Source organism: Tachypleus tridentatus, chromosome 12 (assembly GCF_004210375.1).
Source record: "Tachypleus tridentatus isolate NWPU-2018 chromosome 12, ASM421037v1, whole genome shotgun sequence".
In the NCBI taxonomy this organism is placed as follows: domain Eukaryota; kingdom Metazoa; phylum Arthropoda; class Merostomata; order Xiphosura; family Limulidae; genus Tachypleus; species Tachypleus tridentatus.
Genome location: NC_134836.1, coordinates 121,810,102 through 121,830,126, shown reverse-complemented (window position 1 = coordinate 121,830,126; position 20,025 = coordinate 121,810,102). Strand labels below are relative to the sequence as shown.

Sequence of the window (20,025 nt, the reverse complement as noted above, 5' to 3'; positions counted from 1 at the left end):
GTTTTGTAATCATATTTTATTCAGTCTATTTCAAGTCAGCAACTGATAGCGGTGTTTAGAAACAAAATAAGAAGGATCCAGGCCTGTATTGATGCCACTTTCAACATTGTTTATAATTGTCATTCGTATTTACCTCCTGTATTCTATATTGAAACGTGTCTGTTAATAAATATATAAGTGACTTTCCGAACACTCTGTAGAATGTATTGGTTACTGTTGCTTTTGTCTTTACATTGGTGCCACATGTTTGTTTTATGTACCAGAGTTTTTATCTATCATGTCTTCAGGTTCAGACTAAAGATTTAATATATGAACTGTTGTGAGTAGAATTCTAAAACACAGATTCACTGAAGTGTCCACAATTTTGATTAAAATTTGGTTAAGGTGCAAAAACTGGTTAGGGTTGCTGTATTATACGGTAGCAAAGGCTCAGTGAGTTGATGAATTTCGCGTGATAGCATCAATATTTACTGGTCTTTAAATTTGTATTCACTGTAAAATATAACATTCTGTTACCAGAATGTTTATCTATTCTATCTATTTTATCTATCATGTCTTCAGGTTCAGACTAAAGATTTAATATATGAACTGTTGTGAGTAGAATTCTAAAACACAGATTCACTAAAGTGTCCACAATTTTGATTAAAATTTGGTTAAGGTGCAAAAACTGGTTAGGGTTGCTGTATTATACGGTAGCAAAGGCTCAGTGAGTTGATGAATTTCGCGTGATAGCATCAATATTTACTGGTCTTTAAATTTGTATTCACTGTAAAATATAATATTCTGTTACCAGTTTCATATGATGCTATCTATAATATTATACTCTTGTTCTCAAGTTCAAACCAAGCTGTGTACGTTTCAAAGGAAATTAAAATCTGATATTTCTAGTTTTTGTTATATTTTGACTATACCAACCAGTTCCAAAACTCTTTCTCTGAATTCAATAGCAAGTTACATATTTACTTCATGTTATTAGATTGCTCAGCTACCGCTATATATTTATCACGTATTTCTTGTGAAATTTTTAAATCGATCATAAACACACTGGAAGAGTTCTCGAAAATTCACCAAGTTAACTAATATTCTTGAAATGATTAAGTTTGAAAAACGTTTCCTACAAAAAACAAGAGGTATTTTAGCCAAGAATAAACATTTTTAATTATTTATTATTTATAAGTGGCACAACTTATAATTTCAAAACAGCTATTACACAATATAATTCATGATACATTTGTCGTTGCTAAGGGTTCTTTTTTATTTTATTAATAAGCATGTCAGATGACTTTGATAATTGTAATCCTACTAGATACATTGTTGATGAATCATTATTGCCTTTTGAACATATCCAATAATACAATGCATTTATTAGGTGTAAGCATTGTTTGCTGTAGTCAGTTACCTTAGGAACCGATCACAAAACAAAGATACAACAATCAAATACAATGGATAGATTGGGTAAATAAAATGGGCTGGGCTCTACAGAGCCTCGAGTTTTTCTTAGGCACATTAATACAGAAACCTAACAAAAAACAACAACAAACGAAGAAGATAATTATTTTTAATATCTTTATTTGATGGAGCGTACTTACAGTTTGCAAGCTTTGCAAGCTTTGTACGAAATGCGTCGTGAGGGGGAGCTTTGCGACGCTATTCTCAGAACATCAGATGGACAGCAGTTCATGGTTCACAGAGCCATCATGTCGGCTTGTAGCCCCTATTTTAGGACTCTCTTCACCACCACTCTACATGCTAAGGAAAGACATGATATCATTATCCCTGGCATATCTTCTGACATGCTGTGTCTTATCATAGAATACGCATATACACGAACGATAGATGTCTCCTGGGAAAACGTAGAAGAAATTCTATCTTCAGGTGACCAGTTCAATGTTATGGGAATTGTGAAATGCTGCTCTGATTTCCTGATTTTAAACCTGAGACCAGAAAACTGTATTGGAATCAGACAGCTTGCTAGAAGATTCTACATTCCTGACCTGGAAGACAAGGCACACAAGTAAACAGGGCCTTTTGTTGGTTTCTTTAAGAATGTCTTAAACTTTAAACTAGAATAATTTCATCTTATTATTTCTACATGTTGTGAACAAGGCATTATAATAATATTTTCAGGTAATTACTAAATACAACTTGTTTTTCTATACGATCGTGTACAAAAAACATAATTGGGTCTCAAAACAAACAACAACAAAGTATCAAATCGACTTCTGTGTTTGATAAAACTTTGTAGAATGGACGGCAACTGCATGTTGTGGAGACACAAGTGTAGCGGTCGACGTTTCGAAAGTCTTCCTCTATACTTGTGTCTCCACAAGTTGCCATCCATACTACAAAGTTTCATCATGAATACTCTGCCTAAACAATCTACCAAAGAGAGAATAATCTGCTTGTATTTCATGAGTATGATGATATATAAATAAACGTTAGCTACATTGTAATGTGGCTTAACATTTGTTATTTAATAGATAGTGTAAACGTTCTGAAACATTGCCCTAAAATACACTTAACATTATTGTCACCAGCTATATAAGCAATGTAGGACTTTCTACTGTGAAGTAGATAGTAGAAAACAGGACGTACACTGTTATTACTATTCCAATATGTGCTGTAGGACTTTCTACTGTGAAGTAGATAGTAGAAAACTGGACGTACACTGTTATTACTACTCCAATATGTGCTGTAGGACTTTCTACTGTGAAGTAGATAGTAGAAAACTGGACGTACACTGTTATTACTATTCCAATATGTGCTGTAGGACTTTCTACTGTGAAGTAGATAGTAGAAAACTGGACGTACACTGTTATTACTATTTCAATATGTGCTGTAGGACTTTCTACTGTGAAGTAGATAGTAGAAAACTGGACGTACACTGTTATTACTATTCCAATATGTGCTGTAGGACTTTCTACTGTGAAGTAGATAGTAGAAAACTGGACGTACACTGTTATTACTATTCCAATATGTGCTGTAGGACTTTCTACTGTGAAATAGATAGTAGAAAACTGGACGTACACTGTTATTACTATTCCAATATGTGCTGTAGGACTTTCTACTGTGAAGTAGATAGTAGAAAACTGGACGTACACTGTTATTACTATTCCAATATGTGCTGTAGGACTTTCTACTGTGAAGTAGATAGTAGAAAACTGGACGTACACTGTTATTACTATTCCAATATGTGCTGTAGGACTTTCTACTGTGAAGTAGATAGTAGAAAACTGGACGTACACTGTTATTACTATTCCAATATGTGCTGTAGGACTTTCTACTGTGAAATAGATAGTAGAAAACTGGACGTACACTGTTATTACTATTCCAATATGTGCTGTAGGACTTTCTACTGTGAAGTAGATAGTAGAAAACTGGACGTACACTGTTATTACTATTCCAATATGTGCTGTAGGAGTTTCTACTATGAAGTAGATAGTAGAAAACTGGACGTACACTGTTATTACTATTCCAATATGTGCTGTAGGACTTTCTACTGTGAAATAGATAGTAGAAAACTGGACGTACACTGTTATTACTATTCCAATATGTGCTGTAGGACTTTCTACTGTGAAGTAGATGGTAGAAAACTGGACGTACACTGTTATTACTATTCCAATATGTGCTGTAGGACTTTCTACTGTGAAGTAGATAGTAGAAAACTGGACGTACACTGTTATTACTATTCCAATATGTGCTGTGGGACTTTCTACTGTGAAGTAGATAGTAGAAAACTGGACGTACACTGTTATTACTATTCCAATATGTGCTGTAGGACTTTCTACTGTGAAGTAGATAGTAGAAAACTGGACGTACACTGTTATTACTATTCCAATATGTGCTGTAGGACTTTCTACTGTGAAATAGATAGTAGAAAACTGGACGTACACTGTTATTACTATTCCAATATGTGCTGTAGGACTTTCTACTGTGAAATAGATAGTAGAAAACTGGACGTACACTGTTATTACTATTCCAATATGTGCTGTAGGACTTTCTACTGTGAAATAGATAGTAGAAAACTGGACGTACACTGTTATTACTATTCCAATATGTGCTGTAGGACTTTCTACTGTGAAGTAGATAGTAGAAAACTGGACGTACACTGTTATTACTATTCCAATATGTGCTGTGGGACTTTCTACTGTGAAGTAGATAGTAGAAAACTGGACGTACACTGTTATTACTATTCCAATATGTGCTGTAGGACTTTCTACTGTGAAGTAGATAGTAGAAAACTGGACGTACACTGTTATTACTATTCCAATATGTGCTGTAGGACTTTCTACTGTGAAGTAGATAGTAGAAAACTGGACGTACACTGTTATTACTATTCCAATATGTGCTGTAGGAGTTTCTACCAAAGAAACGTGAACTAAATACAAGAAAACTGTACATATATTGTTACTATACCAAAATGTATTGTCGGACTTTCCACTGTTTTTCCAATAATAAAAACACCCTGTACGTTTACCGTTGGCTCTACATAAAAGTACATTGTGGCACGTTATTATTCAGGTCTTTATTAATAAGGACATAAATTTAGATATAAATCGTAAGATAAAAACTTATTGAAAGAAAAAAATCAAACGTTATTAGGATATAATTTCTTATGTAAAATAAAGGTTCGTTAATAAGTGGTTATAGAACAATCGAGCTTATATAAAATATCTGATTAATTAATCCGTTATAGTCGATTTTCGCGTTTACTTTTATCAAAAACATTCATCGCTATCAGATTATATCTGGAATTTTCATTCTAAACTAAACCTTTTGATCACATGGAATATGTTATCCATCACATGGATGTGTTCTCGCTCACATGGAATATGTTATCCATCACATGGATGTGTTCTCGCTCACATGGAATAGGTTATCCATCCCATGGACATGGTCTGGCTCATGTAGATAGGGTCATCGTGGCTAGGTGATTAGGACATTTGGTTCGCAATGTGAGGGTCACGGGCTAAAATCCCTTTTTCACAAAACATGCTCATCCTTTCAGAAGTGGGGACGTTATAATATTCGGTCAATCCCACTATTATTTGATAAGAGAGTAGCTCCAGAGTTGGCGGTGAGTGGTGATAACTAGCTTCTTTCCCTCTAGTCTTACACTGCAAAATTAGGGACGGCTAGCGCAGATAACTCTCGTACAGACTTGCGCATAGCTCAAAGCAAGCCAAACTACATGGGATATATGTAGAAATAAGCATTTTTAGTGAACGTCACTAGAGAACTTAATCCATGATTAATACGTGTCTACAACTTTTGATTTTAAATATATAAAGAAGAACCTTTCTTACACGTCCTGTTAAATTATGAGACAATTTTGAAAATTTCTCGCTGTAATTATTTGCTGATCGTGTTTTGATAAATATGTTAAGCTAGTAAAAACTGAAAATATTATGATTAACATAAATGGTCAGTCGTGGCCCAGAGTTCAGGACGTTCAGACGTAAATAGAAGGTTTCAGCTTGCGAGTCGTGGTGCTAATAAACACGCTCTGAATTCTCAGCTTTAAGATTACAGATTTCCCTCCCTGTGGTCAGTAGTTCAATATTAAGGAAGATAAACATTAGAGTTTTTGATATTCCAGTTTTGTTGAAAACTCAGTTTGTGGACAGAGATAATAATTTGTATTTAAAGAACTGAAACTCATTGGAACTACTACATTTGACGAATTTGAATACCAAACCACTTGGAATACTTTAACTGTGTAACCATTTAAATAACAAGTCCTTTACAACCTTTTAACTGTGTAACCTCTTAACAACAAATACCTTACACTACTATTATTTCACTAAAAGCCTGCATAGAAAAAAAAGATAAAAATATATTTTAATAGTACCACAAACTATACATATATAGCAGCATTATTAATGGTTATATTCTACTAAGATACCCTCCCTCACTAGTACAGCGGGAAGTTTACGGATTTACAACGCTAAAATCAGGCGTTCGATTCCTCTCGGTGGGTTCGTCAGATAGCCCGATATGGCTTTGCTATAAGAAAAATACACACTCTACTAAGATAATTATAGCTAATGTTTTATATACCTTAGATATTTATAAAAAGAGCAGATGCGGTTAATACCGCTCTGTGCATTATTTTAACATAATCAGTGGTATATAATTTCCCAAACGACGAATTTACTAACTAATCACCTATTTTGTAAAATTAAGAAAAAAAAATGGAAAACCAAAACAACTTATTAACAAATAGGTTTACAAATATTTGTTACTGTTTCATGTGGCTTACGAGATAACCAATAATATTACAAAATTTATATGTGAGTGTTTTTTTTTACTTAGGTTAACCGTAAAGTTATAAAGAACTCTCGTTTTGAAGTTTCCACAGTCGTGACGTGGGTTTGGAGATTTTAAAGCTTTAAACAGATGCAACGCGTTTTCACATATTTGATAAATTTTCAACAGTTGGGTTGTATTTGTAAAGATTTTCAACATTTCCGTTAGAGTTTCACATTTTCAACAGTTGGGTTGTGTTTGTAAAGATTTTCAATTTTTCCGTTAGAGTTTCACATTTTCAACAGTTGGGTTGTGTTTGTAAAGATTTTCAACTTTTTCGTTAGAGTTTCACATTTTCAACAGTTGGGTTGTGTTTGTAAAGATTTTCAACTTTTCCGTTAGAGTTTCACATTTTCAACAGTTGGGTTGTGTTTGTAAAGATTTTCAACTTTTCCGTTAGAGTTTCACATTTTCAACAGTTGGGTTGTGTTTGTAAAGATTTTCAATTTTTCCGTTAGAGTTTCACATTTTCAACAGTTGGGTTGTGTTTGTGAAGATTTTCAACATTTCCGTTAGAGTTTCACATTTTCAACAGTTGGGTTGTGTTTGTAAAGATTTTTAACTTTTTCGTTAGAGTTTCACATTTTCAACAGTTGGGTTGTGTTTGTAAAGATTTTCAACTTTTCCGTTAGAGTTTCACATTTTCAGTAGTTTGTTTCTATTTCTAAAACTTTTTTAAGTTTATCGACAAAGTTTTAAATTCTAAATAAATCTAAACGCTGTCATTTGTACAGATGGTTGATAATGAACTAAAAACTTTCTAACTAGATATCTAATGGTCAATTTTCCGGATGTGACTAACGTCAGTGAAGAACTGATGGAGCTTTCTGTCGAAGAACTGGTGAGTATCTGTGGTGATGAGGAATTAAACGTTCGAAATGAAGAGACTGTCTGGGTTGCACTGATAAAATGGATTGACCAAAAACCCCAAGAAAGAAAAAAACACATCGTCCAACTAATGCGCTGTGTTCGTCTAGGTTTGCTGGACACGCAGTTCTTTATTGAGAAGGTCAAGAACCATCGTTATGTGTTAGAGAATGAAGATTGCCGGCCACTGGTCATTGATACACTTAAGTTCTTATATGATCTTGAAATGATCACAGAAAAGGACGGCGAAATTCCAACTCCTGACCTGGCTAGACCACGGATTCCTTATGAGGTCATGTTCGCCATCGGTGGCTGGAGTGGTGGGAGTCCGACAAATTTCATCGAAACCTACGATACAAGGGCAGACCGCTGGGTCAAGGTAAGTATAAATATCCTTATGTCCATTTCTATTACATTTTTTTATTTCTCATTTATTAATAATTGACAGTAGCATGATTGCCCTCTTCCCTTCGCAATTTTAATTTTTCTGGAATTTTTTAAAAATTTCATTTCAGTAACAATAAAAAAGAAGTTACGATTGTGATTAGATCTCTTTTTGTTATATCTTCTTTTAATAACTCGATTTAATTTCATGCTGTTTCGTTTTAATGGAGAGCTGTATAATAGACTGCTTGCATGCGTTCATCACTGGTCTCGAACCTTGAATGCTAGCATTATGAAACCTTATGTCTTATTTTTAAGAGTCATCCTATATTTGGACTCTTGGGCTACTCTTTTAACAACGAATAGTGGGATTGTATAATAGACTGCTTGCATGCGTTCATCACTGGTCTCGAACCTTGAATGCTAGCATTATGAAACCTTATGTCTTATTTTTAAGAGTCATCCTATATTTGGACTCTTGGGCTACTCTTTTAACAACGAATAGTGGGATTGTATAATAGACTGCTTGCATGCGTTCATCACTGGTCTCGAACCTTGAATGCTAGCATTATGAAACCTTATGTCTTATTTTTAAGAGTCATCCGATATTTGGACTCTTGGGCTACTCTTTTAACAATGAATAGTGGGATTGACTGTCACATTATAACACTCCCACGGCTGAAAAGGGCAAGCATATTTGGTGTGACGGGGATTCGAACCTGCGGATTATGAGTCGAGCGCCTTCACTACATGACTATGCCGGACCTTTCATTTTTTGGAAGCATGTATGTGCTATATTAGTAACAGTGTAACAACTAACTTTTCAACACACATGAGTCTTCCAAGAGTTGACGGGGAACTTTTGGCTAGCTGTCTTCTCCCAAATTTTGGGATAGCTGGCGCGAGAACCTTTGTGTAGCTTTGCGTGAAATTTTGAAAGAAACAATTAACTACGTGAAATCTTTGTTGTACAAGAAGAAAAACAATACGCAAAATTTGTTTTGTCACTGCCGTGCTAGCTCTCCAAACTGAGTTGAAATATCCTGCGCCCTTACGTAATACGGTAAGCTGGTATGGGTATTAACACTTTTATTGATAAGCAGAGATCTTCCTAGGTCATCTTCAGGTTAACAAAGAGAGAGTTTGCAAACTGAGATACATTTTTATCTCAAGTAGGTTTTCGTCATCAAGAAATACTACAGGCAGTGAGAAACTATTTTTTCCGTTGACTACAATGATATTACTACACGCTGAGATTGCTTTATTACAGTTTTGATTCTTACCATACTTACAATGATGTTATTCATCCATTTTTTTCATTATGAAAGGTAGACGAAGTCGACCCAATGGGTGCACGTGCTTACCACAAATGCGCTGTCATAAACTTTGACATTTACGTGATTGGTGGATTTGATGGAGTAGAATATTTCAACAGCTGTCGATGTTTCAACGCTGTAACCAAAGAATGGCGAGAGGTGGCGCCCATGAATGCTAGGAGGTAAATAAACAAAAAAAAATAATTGAAAAATAATTTTTAAAAATATCTCTCTATCTGTTTATTCTTCAACCAACAAACCTTCTAACATGTAACATAACATGTTTCTGTTGATTTAGGTGCTACGTCAGTGTTACTGTACTAAACGATATAATTTACGCTATGGGTGGATACAACGGTCACCATCGTCAAAATACAGTCGAAAAATATGACTACACGTATAACCAGGTTAGTTTTGCAAAAACTATTAGTTTTATAATAATTCGAAACGTTTCGGGCCTTTCTCTTAACTTACATTATCTTAGAAATATATACGGTTTTTGTTGTGAAGAAATGTCACTGTGTTATTTTATTTTCAATGTAAAAACAGAACAAATATATCGAGCCCTAAAGATTGTTCTATAATTATCGTATCAGACGTTTTAGTTTTTCTTGTAGCGTGTTTTCTCCTTAGCAAAGCCATTAAGCTAGCGTGCCCGAACTGTGGATCTGAGGATCCCATGTTTGCGTCTCACTCTGCACTTTGAAGCCATGAGTGCGCTATAAGAGTGACATTCAGATCTAATTATTCACCTAGAGAGAGTATATCTAGAGCTATAGGTGTACTCTGTTGCCTTCCGTGTAGCCTGTAAGTTGAAAACTGGGACGGCTAGGCGCAGGTACCCTTTGTATCGGTTTCAGTGAAATTCTAAACCAAACACATTATTATTGAAACAGCCTAAAAGTGAAACCTACAAAGTGAATTTTTGTTCTCTCACTTTGTTTCAGTCATTCCTCATTGCATCAAATATATTACACAAAGCGTTTGTGCACTTAACATATGTACCATTTCAAAAAATCTAACATGTAATTAGTTTAAACACGAAACAAGTAATAGAGTTATTTGCGCAGGGTTTCTGAAAGTGTTATGTTTCGAGAGTAAATGAAACAAAAATTAAAAGTAACAAATATACTTATTACTTGTGAGTTATCCTATGCTGTGTTGTAATTTACTGAGTGCATAATTCTTCTCGTGATTCATGGTATTCACACGTTTTAATGACGTCACTACAGTACAGATTACAATGTTAAGTGTCACTTATATGGGTGAGTAGGCCCGGCATGGCCAGGTGGGTTAAGGCGTTCGACTCGTAATTGAGCGTTACATTATAATGCACCCCCCCCCTCCCCGGATGAAAAGGCGAGCACTTGCTGTGAAGGGTTTCGAACTCGTGACCCACAGATTGAAAGCTGAGCGCCCTAACCACCAGAACCATTTATCTAATGTAACCTACACACAGTTTCTAATACGTCAAAATAAAAACGTTGCTCATAATTTGAGCTACACGAGCAAATCATGTATTTCAAATTGATAAGAAGTATTTGTTTCTGCTAGTGGTCAATGATAACCCCTATGAATGTCCAGCGAAGCGACGCCTGTGCCACTGTACTGAATGGCATAATATTCATTACTGGCGGTTTTAACGGGACCGAGTGCATGAACTCGGCAGAATGTTATAACCCAAAGACTGACCAGTGGAACATGCTCAGTCCAATGAGGAATCGCCGCAGTGGAGTGTCTTGTTTCGCCTACCACGACCATATTTACGTTCTGGGTGGTTTCAATGGCATTACACGACTGTGTAGTGGAGAGAAATACAATCCTGCCACAGACACTTGGACTCCCATACCTGACATGTATAACCCACGATCGAATTTTGGCATTGAGGTAAAATATATTTATCATTATCTATCTACTATAATATATCACGGGAAAAGAAATCACTTTAAATAAACGAGGGTTAAACAATTTTCATTTTGTCAATAAAACAATCAATTTAACGTTATTATCTCATTCGTGTAGGAACCTCGAGGAGATACGACTATAAATATATCTGTGTATCTCAGAACGGCTGGTATGGGCATTAACACTTTTATTGATAAGCAGAGAACAACGTTTTGACCTTCCTAGGTCATCTTCAGGTTAACATCTTCAAAGTATAAAAATATGTCGTTCCCTCGAGATAACTAAACAGTTAAAACGAAATAACTACAACGTGGCCACGATATAATTATTTTTTTCTTCCTCGTGTCACCTCGAGGGCTTCGTACATTCATTCCCCAAAACAACAAGTTTTATTCGTGTCACCTACCGACAAATAGTATTTTAGTTAGGCTTTTGCCAATTCCCGAAACCTACTAGTAGCGATAGTTAGATGAAACGTGTTACTTATTATTATCGATAGATGGCGCGCATGTTATTCTAGTTCATTTTTTCATTTCATGTCATTTCAGTATAACAATTCTTAGAACCTTAGGGATGTATAAAACGTTTTGTAACAGTTTAGATAAAGTTCTATAGATAATTACTTCCCAATATTTCTGTAGAAAAAAAATATGTAAATAATTGTTTGTTTGTTTTTTTATTTCAAACATTCCCTGAGACAAAAGCTGCTTTACCCATCATTCGTGTTTTAAAACAACTTCTGTAAGTTTTTTTTTAAAGTTTAAAACCAAAAAGTTAATATTACTTGTTCAAGCGGTTCATCGTGGTTAGAAGCCATTTGGAAGATGTGTTAGTCAAATAAATTATCAGATTTTTGGTAAGCCTCATTTTCACAATTCAATAATTCATACACTGTCTACATTCTTACTGACTATAACATAACAAAATCACGCAAGTGTATTGTTTGAACGAGACTAGACGAGACTAGCTAACAATAACGAAAAGGTGCCTTTCCTTTCTTACCGTTATATATCGGCATACTGCAGATTTCATGTTAATTTATTGTTAACCGCTTGTGTGTATATATATATATATATTAGTTTGTTATAACCCAAAACAAGCTAAAACAAAAATGAATTAAAAAACCAAAAACGCTGCACTAGTTGAAATGATCTCAGATCACAAACTATAATGTGGAAGGTAAAATGTACCCCAGGTTTTAGAGGTGGCTGAAAACGCAGGACACACATTGTGGTGGGGATACACTGTTTATTAGTTTAAACTTTCATTCACCAGTCTCACATCAAGAAATAAAATAATGTAAAGGAATAGAAATAGAAACTGGTAGAGCGGGATGTGGATGCTTAATCGTTCCATATGCATACAATTCTTCACTTATATATATATATATATATATATATAATAACGCTTTTAAAATCTAATGATTCCACCTTTGAGATAATGTAAAAAGTAAATCTGTGACCTGTATTTCAAAATATTTCAGTCAGTAGTTCAGTGATTGTCGTCTCGGAGCTGTAGAAACAGCTTTAATAACAACAAAAAATCAGTGATTTAACAAATAATCAGTTCATGTAAAAACGAGTTGTGGATGAATTAAAAGAACACTGAGAAGTTTTAAGAAATAATTCATTGTAAATTCTAACCTTCATTTTAAAGTCACAACGGATATTGTCCCTGGTAATAGCTACCAAAAGCGTGGGAGATATCCCAAACAAAATCCATACGCTGATGTTAAACTAATCAGCAGGCATGGAAAATTAGTTAAGGGTGCGGAGCTGAATGTTTCCATCAGCAACGTCTCGACACTTACTGTCTTTCTCTGTCTGCAGCCAGTTCTGGAGAAGTAGTTATCCTTAAAAGGTTTTATAACTATAGTTTTTTTTTGTTGTAAAATTGCTTCCAATAAACTCTTTAAAACTAAAGTTTCATTTTATCTCTGATTACATAGATAAACTAAGCTTTACTACCCACCCTCTCCAACCATCTAGATGTTGTTTTTTCATTAGATTCCAAAGTCTGTATAAGTTTCCAAATTACTCTTTGAAACCTTTAGGTTTGGACAACTATGCTGACTACATTTGTTCTCTGTTCTATCGAACTGTGCCTTATACATACGGCCAGGTTAAAGACCCCTTTGGCTCAGACAAAATTTCAGTAGCACCAGCCGCAGGGAGAATCTTCTTTTAATCGAATGGCGAAATTAGTTTTCGCTCTAATAACACATATAACACACCCGATATAACACATCCGCAGTTGAAAGCGTGTCTTGGCAACAACACTCTTCGAGCCCGATACGTTAACTGATTGGTCAAAATATTTGGCTCTGCGTTTGGTTACAAACAAACAATAAAACTAAGTCCTACATAAGTCTGAAAGAAAGGTAATAATAATAAACCAAATTTTTACACACGTCGTGAGCACAACTCACAAACAAACTAATCATTTTAATTCATATCAAGTGATATATCTAAGTTTATGTTTGTACAAACCCTTGATTGTCAACTGATTATATCTGTAGGTGATAGACGACATGTTGTTTGCTATTGGCGGGTTTAACGGAGTGACAACAATCTTTCACGTGGAATGTTATGACGAAAAAACCAATGAATGGTACGAAGCCACAGACATGAACATCTTCCGATCTGCTTTAGCCGCTTGCGTCGTTTCCGGTCTTCCTAATGTGTATGATTACGTCCACAAACACAGGGACCGTCTCATGGAAGAGAAACGCCAGAAACTTCTTGAACTACAACAAAACCAAGCTAACGATACACTGCAACCGATGAACAACAACTAACATGAAATTAGACTTCTACATATAAATTAAAATATTTTTACAGTTGACACATAATTTAAATGTCTACTTTCCGAAACAAAAAGGATTCCTTGGAACAAAATTTTTAAATTTATTTTCTAGCTTACAGAAAATCAAATATGAAACTTAAATGTGTACTTTGAAATTTTCTAACTTGTTAAAGCTTCGTTTTCAAATTTTGGTGACGACAAATGCACTTTTACAGCTTAGTCGAAGCATGTATTAGTTAACACATGAATGTATTAAATATAAACATAGAGTAATAGAAGTAACAATAAACACACGAACGAGTACGTTATACTTAACTTCGGTTTAAATAAACTTTGTTGTATTTTGTTCATAGGCCCGGCATGGCTAGGTAGATTAAGGCGTTCGACTCGTAATTCGAGGGTCGCGGGTTCGAATCCCCGTCGCACCAAACATGCTCGCCCTTTCAGCCGTGGGAGCGTTATAATGTGACGGTCAATCCCACTATTCGTTGGTAAAAGAGTAGCCCAAGAGTTGGCGGTGGGTGGTGATGAGTAGCTTCCTTCTATCCCTCTAATCATACACTGCAAAATTAGGGACGGCTAGCGCAGATAGCCCTCTTGTAGCTTTGTGCGAAATTCAAACTACACCTCGAATAATTTAGTGACCTCTATCGTACCACAAACGATCGATCAGTTTGTTGTTTGTTTTAGAGCAAAGTCCTTGCTGTGTCTAACGCTATGAATCGAGACCTATATTTTAAAATTATGAGCGTGGAAACTTAAATCTGTCCGAAAGGGGGAGCGAGGAGTCGGAAACAAGACAAATATAACACCTGAATTATATAACAACTTAATTATATAACACCTGAATTATATAACAACTGAATTGTTCAGGTACTCTGCTTAGAAGAGCGAAGAACTAAATAAAATAGTTGTTGATGGGTTATAAGCATGTAGTAATCCTTTATACACCGCTAATAATCTGTTAGTGTAATTAGCAAACTATATATATTAATACCACCACTAATAACCTGTTAGTGTAATTAGAATACCATATATTAATACTACTACTAATAACCTGTTAGTGTAATAAGAGGACTGTATATTAATACCACCACTAATAACCTGTTAGTGTAATAAAAGGACATTATATTAATACCACACTAATAACCTGTTAGTGTAATTAGAATACCATATATTAATACTACTACTAATAACCTGTTACTGTAATTAGAATACTATATATTAATACCGCACTAATAACCTGTTAGTGTAATTAGAATACTATATATTAATACCACACTAATAACCTGTTAGTGTAATTAGAATACTATATATTAATACCACCACTAATAACCTGTTAATGTAATAAGAGGACTATATATTAATATCACCACTAATAACCTGTTACTGTAATAAGAGGACTATATATTAATACCACCACTAATAACCTATTAGTGTAATAAGAGGACTGTATATTAATACCACCACTAATAACCTATTAATGTAATAAGAGGACTGTATATTAATACCACCACTAATAACCTGTTAGTGTGATTAGAGGACTGTATATTAATACCACCACTAATAACCTGTCAGTGTAATAAAAGGACTGTATATTAATACTACCACTAATAACCTGTCAGTGTAATAAAAGGACTGTATATTAATACCACCACTAATAACCTGTTAGTGTGATTAGAGGACTATATATTAATACCACCACAAATAACCGGTTAGTGTGATTAGAGGACTGTATATTAATACCACCACTAATAACCTGCCAGTGTAATAAAAGGACTGTATATTAATACCACCACAAATAACCTGTTAGTGTGATTAGAGGACTGTATATTAATACCACCACTATTAACCTGTCAGTGTGATTAGAATACTATATATTAACACCACACTAATAACCTGTTAGTGTAATTAGAATACTATATATTAATACTACTAATAATAACCTGTTAGTGTAATTAGAATACTATATATTAATACCACCACTATTAATCTGTTACTGTAATAAGAGGACTATATATTAATACCACACTAATAACCTGTTAGTGTAATTAGAATACCATATATTAACACCACACTAATAACCTGTTAGTGTGACTTAGAATACTATATATTAACACCACACTAATAACCTGTTAGTGTAATTAGAATACTATATATTAATACTACTAATAATAACCTGTTAGTGTAATTAGAATACTATATATTAATACCACCACTAATAACCTATTAGTGTAATAAGAGGACTGTATATTAATACCACCACTAATAACCTGTTAGTGTAATAAGTGGACTGAATATTAATACCACACTAATAACCTGTTAGTGTAATAAGAGGACTGTATATTAATACCACCACTAATAACCTATTAGTGTAATAAGAGGACTATATATTAATACCACCACTAATAACCTGTTAGTGTAATTAGAATACTATATATTAATACCACCACTAATAACCTATTAGTGTAATAAGAGGACTGTATATTAATACCACCACTAATAACCTGTTAGTGTAATAAGTGGACTGAATATTAATACCACACTAATAACCTGTTAGTGTAATAAGAGGACTATATATTAATACCACCACTAATAACCTGTTAGTGTAATAAGAGGACTATATATTAATACCACCACTAATAACCTATTAGTGTAATAAGAGGACTGTATATTAATACCACCACTAATAACCTGCCAGTGTAATAAAAGGACTGTATATTAATACCACCACTAATAACCTGTTAGTGTAATTAGAATACCATATATTAATACTACTACTAATAACCTGTTAGTGTAATAAGAGGACTGTATATTAATACCACCACTAATAACCTGTTAGTGTAATAAAAGGACATTATATTAATACCACACTAATAACCTGTTAGTGTAATTAGAATACCATATATTAATACTACTACTAATAACCTGTTACTGTAATTAGAATACTATATATTAATACCGCACTAATAACCTGTTAGTGTAATTAGAATACTATATAGTAATACCACACTAATAACCTGTTAGTGTAATTAGAATACTATATATTAATACCACCACTAATAACCTGTTAATGTAATAAGAGGACTATATATTAATATCACCACTAATAACCTGTTAAAGTAATAAGAGGACTATATATTAATACCACCACTATTAACCTGTCAATGTGATTAGAATACTATATATTAACACCACACTAATAACCTGTTAGTGTAATTAGAATACTATATATTAATACTACTAATAATAACCTGTTAGTGTAATTAGAATACTATATATTAATACAACACTAATAACCTGTTAGTGTAATTAGAATACCATATATTAACACCACACTAATAACCTGTTAGTGTGACTAGAATACTAGATATTAACACCACACTAATAACCTGTTAGTGTAATTAGAATACTATATATTAATACTACTAATAATAACCTGTTAGTGTAATTAGAATACTGTATATTAATACCACAACTATTAATCTGTTACTGTAATAAGAGTACTATATATTAATACCACCACTAATAACCTGTTAGTGTAATTAGAATACTATATATTAATACCACCACTAATAACCTATTAGTGTAATAAGAAAACTGTATATTAATACCACCACTAATAACCTATTAGTGTAATAAGAGGACTGTATATTAATACCACCACTAATAACCTGTTAGTGTAATAAGTGGACTAAATATTAATACCACACTAATAACCTGTTAGTGTAATAAGAGGACTGTATATTAATACCACCACTAATAATGTGTTAGTGTAATAAGAGGACTGTATATTAATACCACCACTAATAACCTATTAGTGTAATAAGAGGACTGTATATTAATACCACCACTAATAACCTGCCAGTGTAATAAAAGGACTGTATATTAATACCACCACTAATAACCTGTTAGTGTAATTAGAATACCATATATTAATACTACTACTAATAACCTGTTAGTGTAATAAGAGGACTGTATATTAATACCACCACTAATAACCTGTTAGTGTAATAAAAGGACATTATATTAATACCACACTAATAACCTGTTAGTGTAATTAGAATACCATATATTAATACTACTACTAATAACCTGTTACTGTAATTAGAATACTATATATTAATACCGCACTAATAACCTGTTAGTGTAATTAGAATACTATATAGTAATACCACACTAATAACCTGTTAGTGTAATTAGAATACTATATATTAATACCACCACTAATAACCTGTTAATGTAATAAGAGGACTATATATTAATATCACCACTAATAACCTGTTAGTGTAATAAGAGGAATATATATTAACACCACCACTAATAACCTATTAGTGTAATAAGAGGACTGTATATTAATACCACCACTAATAACCAGTTAATGTAATAAGAGGACTATATATTAATATCACCACTAATAACCTGTTAGTGTAAGAAGAGGAATATATATTAATACCACCACTAATAACCTATTAGTGTAATAAGAGGACTGTATATTAATACCACCACTAATAACCTATTAATGTAATAAGAGGACTGTATATTAATACCACCACTAATAACCTGTTAGTGTGATTAGAGGACTGTATATTAATACCACCACTAATAACCTGTCAGTGTAATAAAAGGACTGTATATTAATACTACCACTAATAACCTGTCAGTGTAATAAAAGGACTGTATATTAATACCACCACTAATAACCTGTTAGTGTGATTAGAGGACTATATATTAATACCACCACAAATAACCTGTTAGTGTGATTAGAGGACTGTATATTAATACCACCACTAATAACCTGCCAGTGTAATAAAAGGACTGTATATTAATACCACTACAAATAACCTGTTAGTGTGATTAGAGGACTGTATATTAATACCACCACTATTAACATGTCAGTGTGATTAGAATACTATATAATAACACCACACTAATAACCTGTTAGTGTAATTAGAATACTATATATTAATACTACTAATAATAACCTGTTAGTGTAATTAGAATACTATATATTAATACCACCACTATTAATCTGTTACTGTAATAAGAGGACCATATATTAACACCACACTAATAACCTGTTAGTGTGACTAGAATACTATATATTAACACCACACTAATAACCTGTTAGTGTAATTAGAATACTATATATTAATACTACTAATAATAACCTGTTAGTGTAATTAGAATACTATATATTAATACCACCACTATTAATCTGTTACTGTAATAAGAGCACTATATATTAATACCACCACTAATAACCTGTTAGTGTAATTAGAATACTATATATTAATACCACCACTAATAACCTATTAGTGTAATAAGAGGACTGTATATTAATACCACCACTAATAACCTGTTAGTGTAATAAGTGGACTGAATATTAATACCACACTAATAACCTGTTAGTGTAATAAGAGGACTGTATATTAATACCACCACTAATAACCTATTAGTGTAATAAGAGGACTATATATTAATACCACCACTAATAACCTGTTAGTGTAATTAGAATACTATATATTAATACCACCACTAATAACCTATTAGTGTAATAAGAGGACTGTATATTAATACCACCACTAATAACCTGTTAGTGTAATAAGTGGACTGAATATTAATACCACACTAATAACCTGTTAGTGTAATAAGAGGACTGTATATTAATACCACCACTAATAACCTGTTAGTGTAATAAGAGGACTATATATTAATACCACCACTAATAACCTGTTAGTGTAATAAGAGGACTGTATATTAATACCACCACTAATAACCTGCCAGTGTAATAAAAGGACTGTATATTAATACCACCACTAATAACCTGTTAGTGTAATTAGAATACCATATATTAATACTACTACTAATAACCTGTTAGTGTAATAAGAGGACTGTATATTAATACCACCACTAATAACCTGTTAGTGTAATAAAAGGACATTATATTAATACCACACTAATAACCTGTTAGTGTAATTAGAATACCATATATTAATACTACTACTAATAACCTGTTACTGTAATTAGAATACTATATATTAATACCGCACTAATAACCTGTTAGTGTAATTAGAATACTATATAGTAATACCACACTAATAACCTGTTAGTGTAATTAGAATACTATATATTAATACCACCACTAATAACCTGTTAATGTAATAAGAGGACTATATATTAATATCACCACTAATAACCTGTTAGTGTAATAAGAGGACTATATATTAATACCACCACTATTAACCTGTCAAAGTGATTAGAATACTATATATTAACACCACACTAATAACCTGTTAGTGTAATTAGAATACTATATATTAATACTACTAATAATAATTTGTTAGTGTAATTAGAATACTATATATTAATACCACACTAATAACCTGTTAGTGTAATTAGAATACCATATATTAACACCACACTAATAACCTGTTAG

General features: G+C 33.1%; 2 protein-coding genes across 4 annotated transcripts in view; one reads left to right on the top strand and one right to left on the bottom strand.

Moving 5' to 3' along the window:
• The window catches only part of LOC143234549 (sodium-coupled monocarboxylate transporter 2-like), a 175,360-nt gene that overhangs the window by 109,306 nt on the left and 46,029 nt on the right, over positions 1-20,025 (bottom strand). The gene's annotated exons all lie outside the window — the stretch shown is intronic.
• klhl10 (kelch-like protein 10) lies at positions 1,587-14,488 on the top strand. Its single transcript, XM_076471983.1, has 6 exons — positions 1,587-2,014; positions 7,078-7,555; positions 8,889-9,058; positions 9,175-9,283; positions 10,431-10,763; positions 13,300-14,488. Exons 1-6 carry the CDS (start codon positions 1,620-1,622, stop codon positions 13,576-13,578), a joined length of 1,764 nt encoding a protein of 587 aa, XP_076328098.1. The 5' UTR covers positions 1,587-1,619; the 3' UTR covers positions 13,579-14,488.

What these genes read in the sequence shown, in the direction of transcription:
- klhl10 (XM_076471983.1), top strand. Translation starts at nt 1,620, where the DNA reads ATGCGTCGTGAGGGGGAGCTTTGCGACGCTATTCTCAGAACATCAGAT. An exon ending in GGGCAGACCGCTGGGTCAAG is followed by an intron (nt 7,556 to 8,888) that starts GTAAGTATAAAT and finishes TCATTATGAAAG; the next exon opens with GTAGACGAAGTCGACCCAAT. An exon ending in GATCGAATTTTGGCATTGAG is followed by an intron (nt 10,764 to 13,299) that starts GTAAAATATATT and finishes TTATATCTGTAG; the next exon opens with GTGATAGACGACATGTTGTT.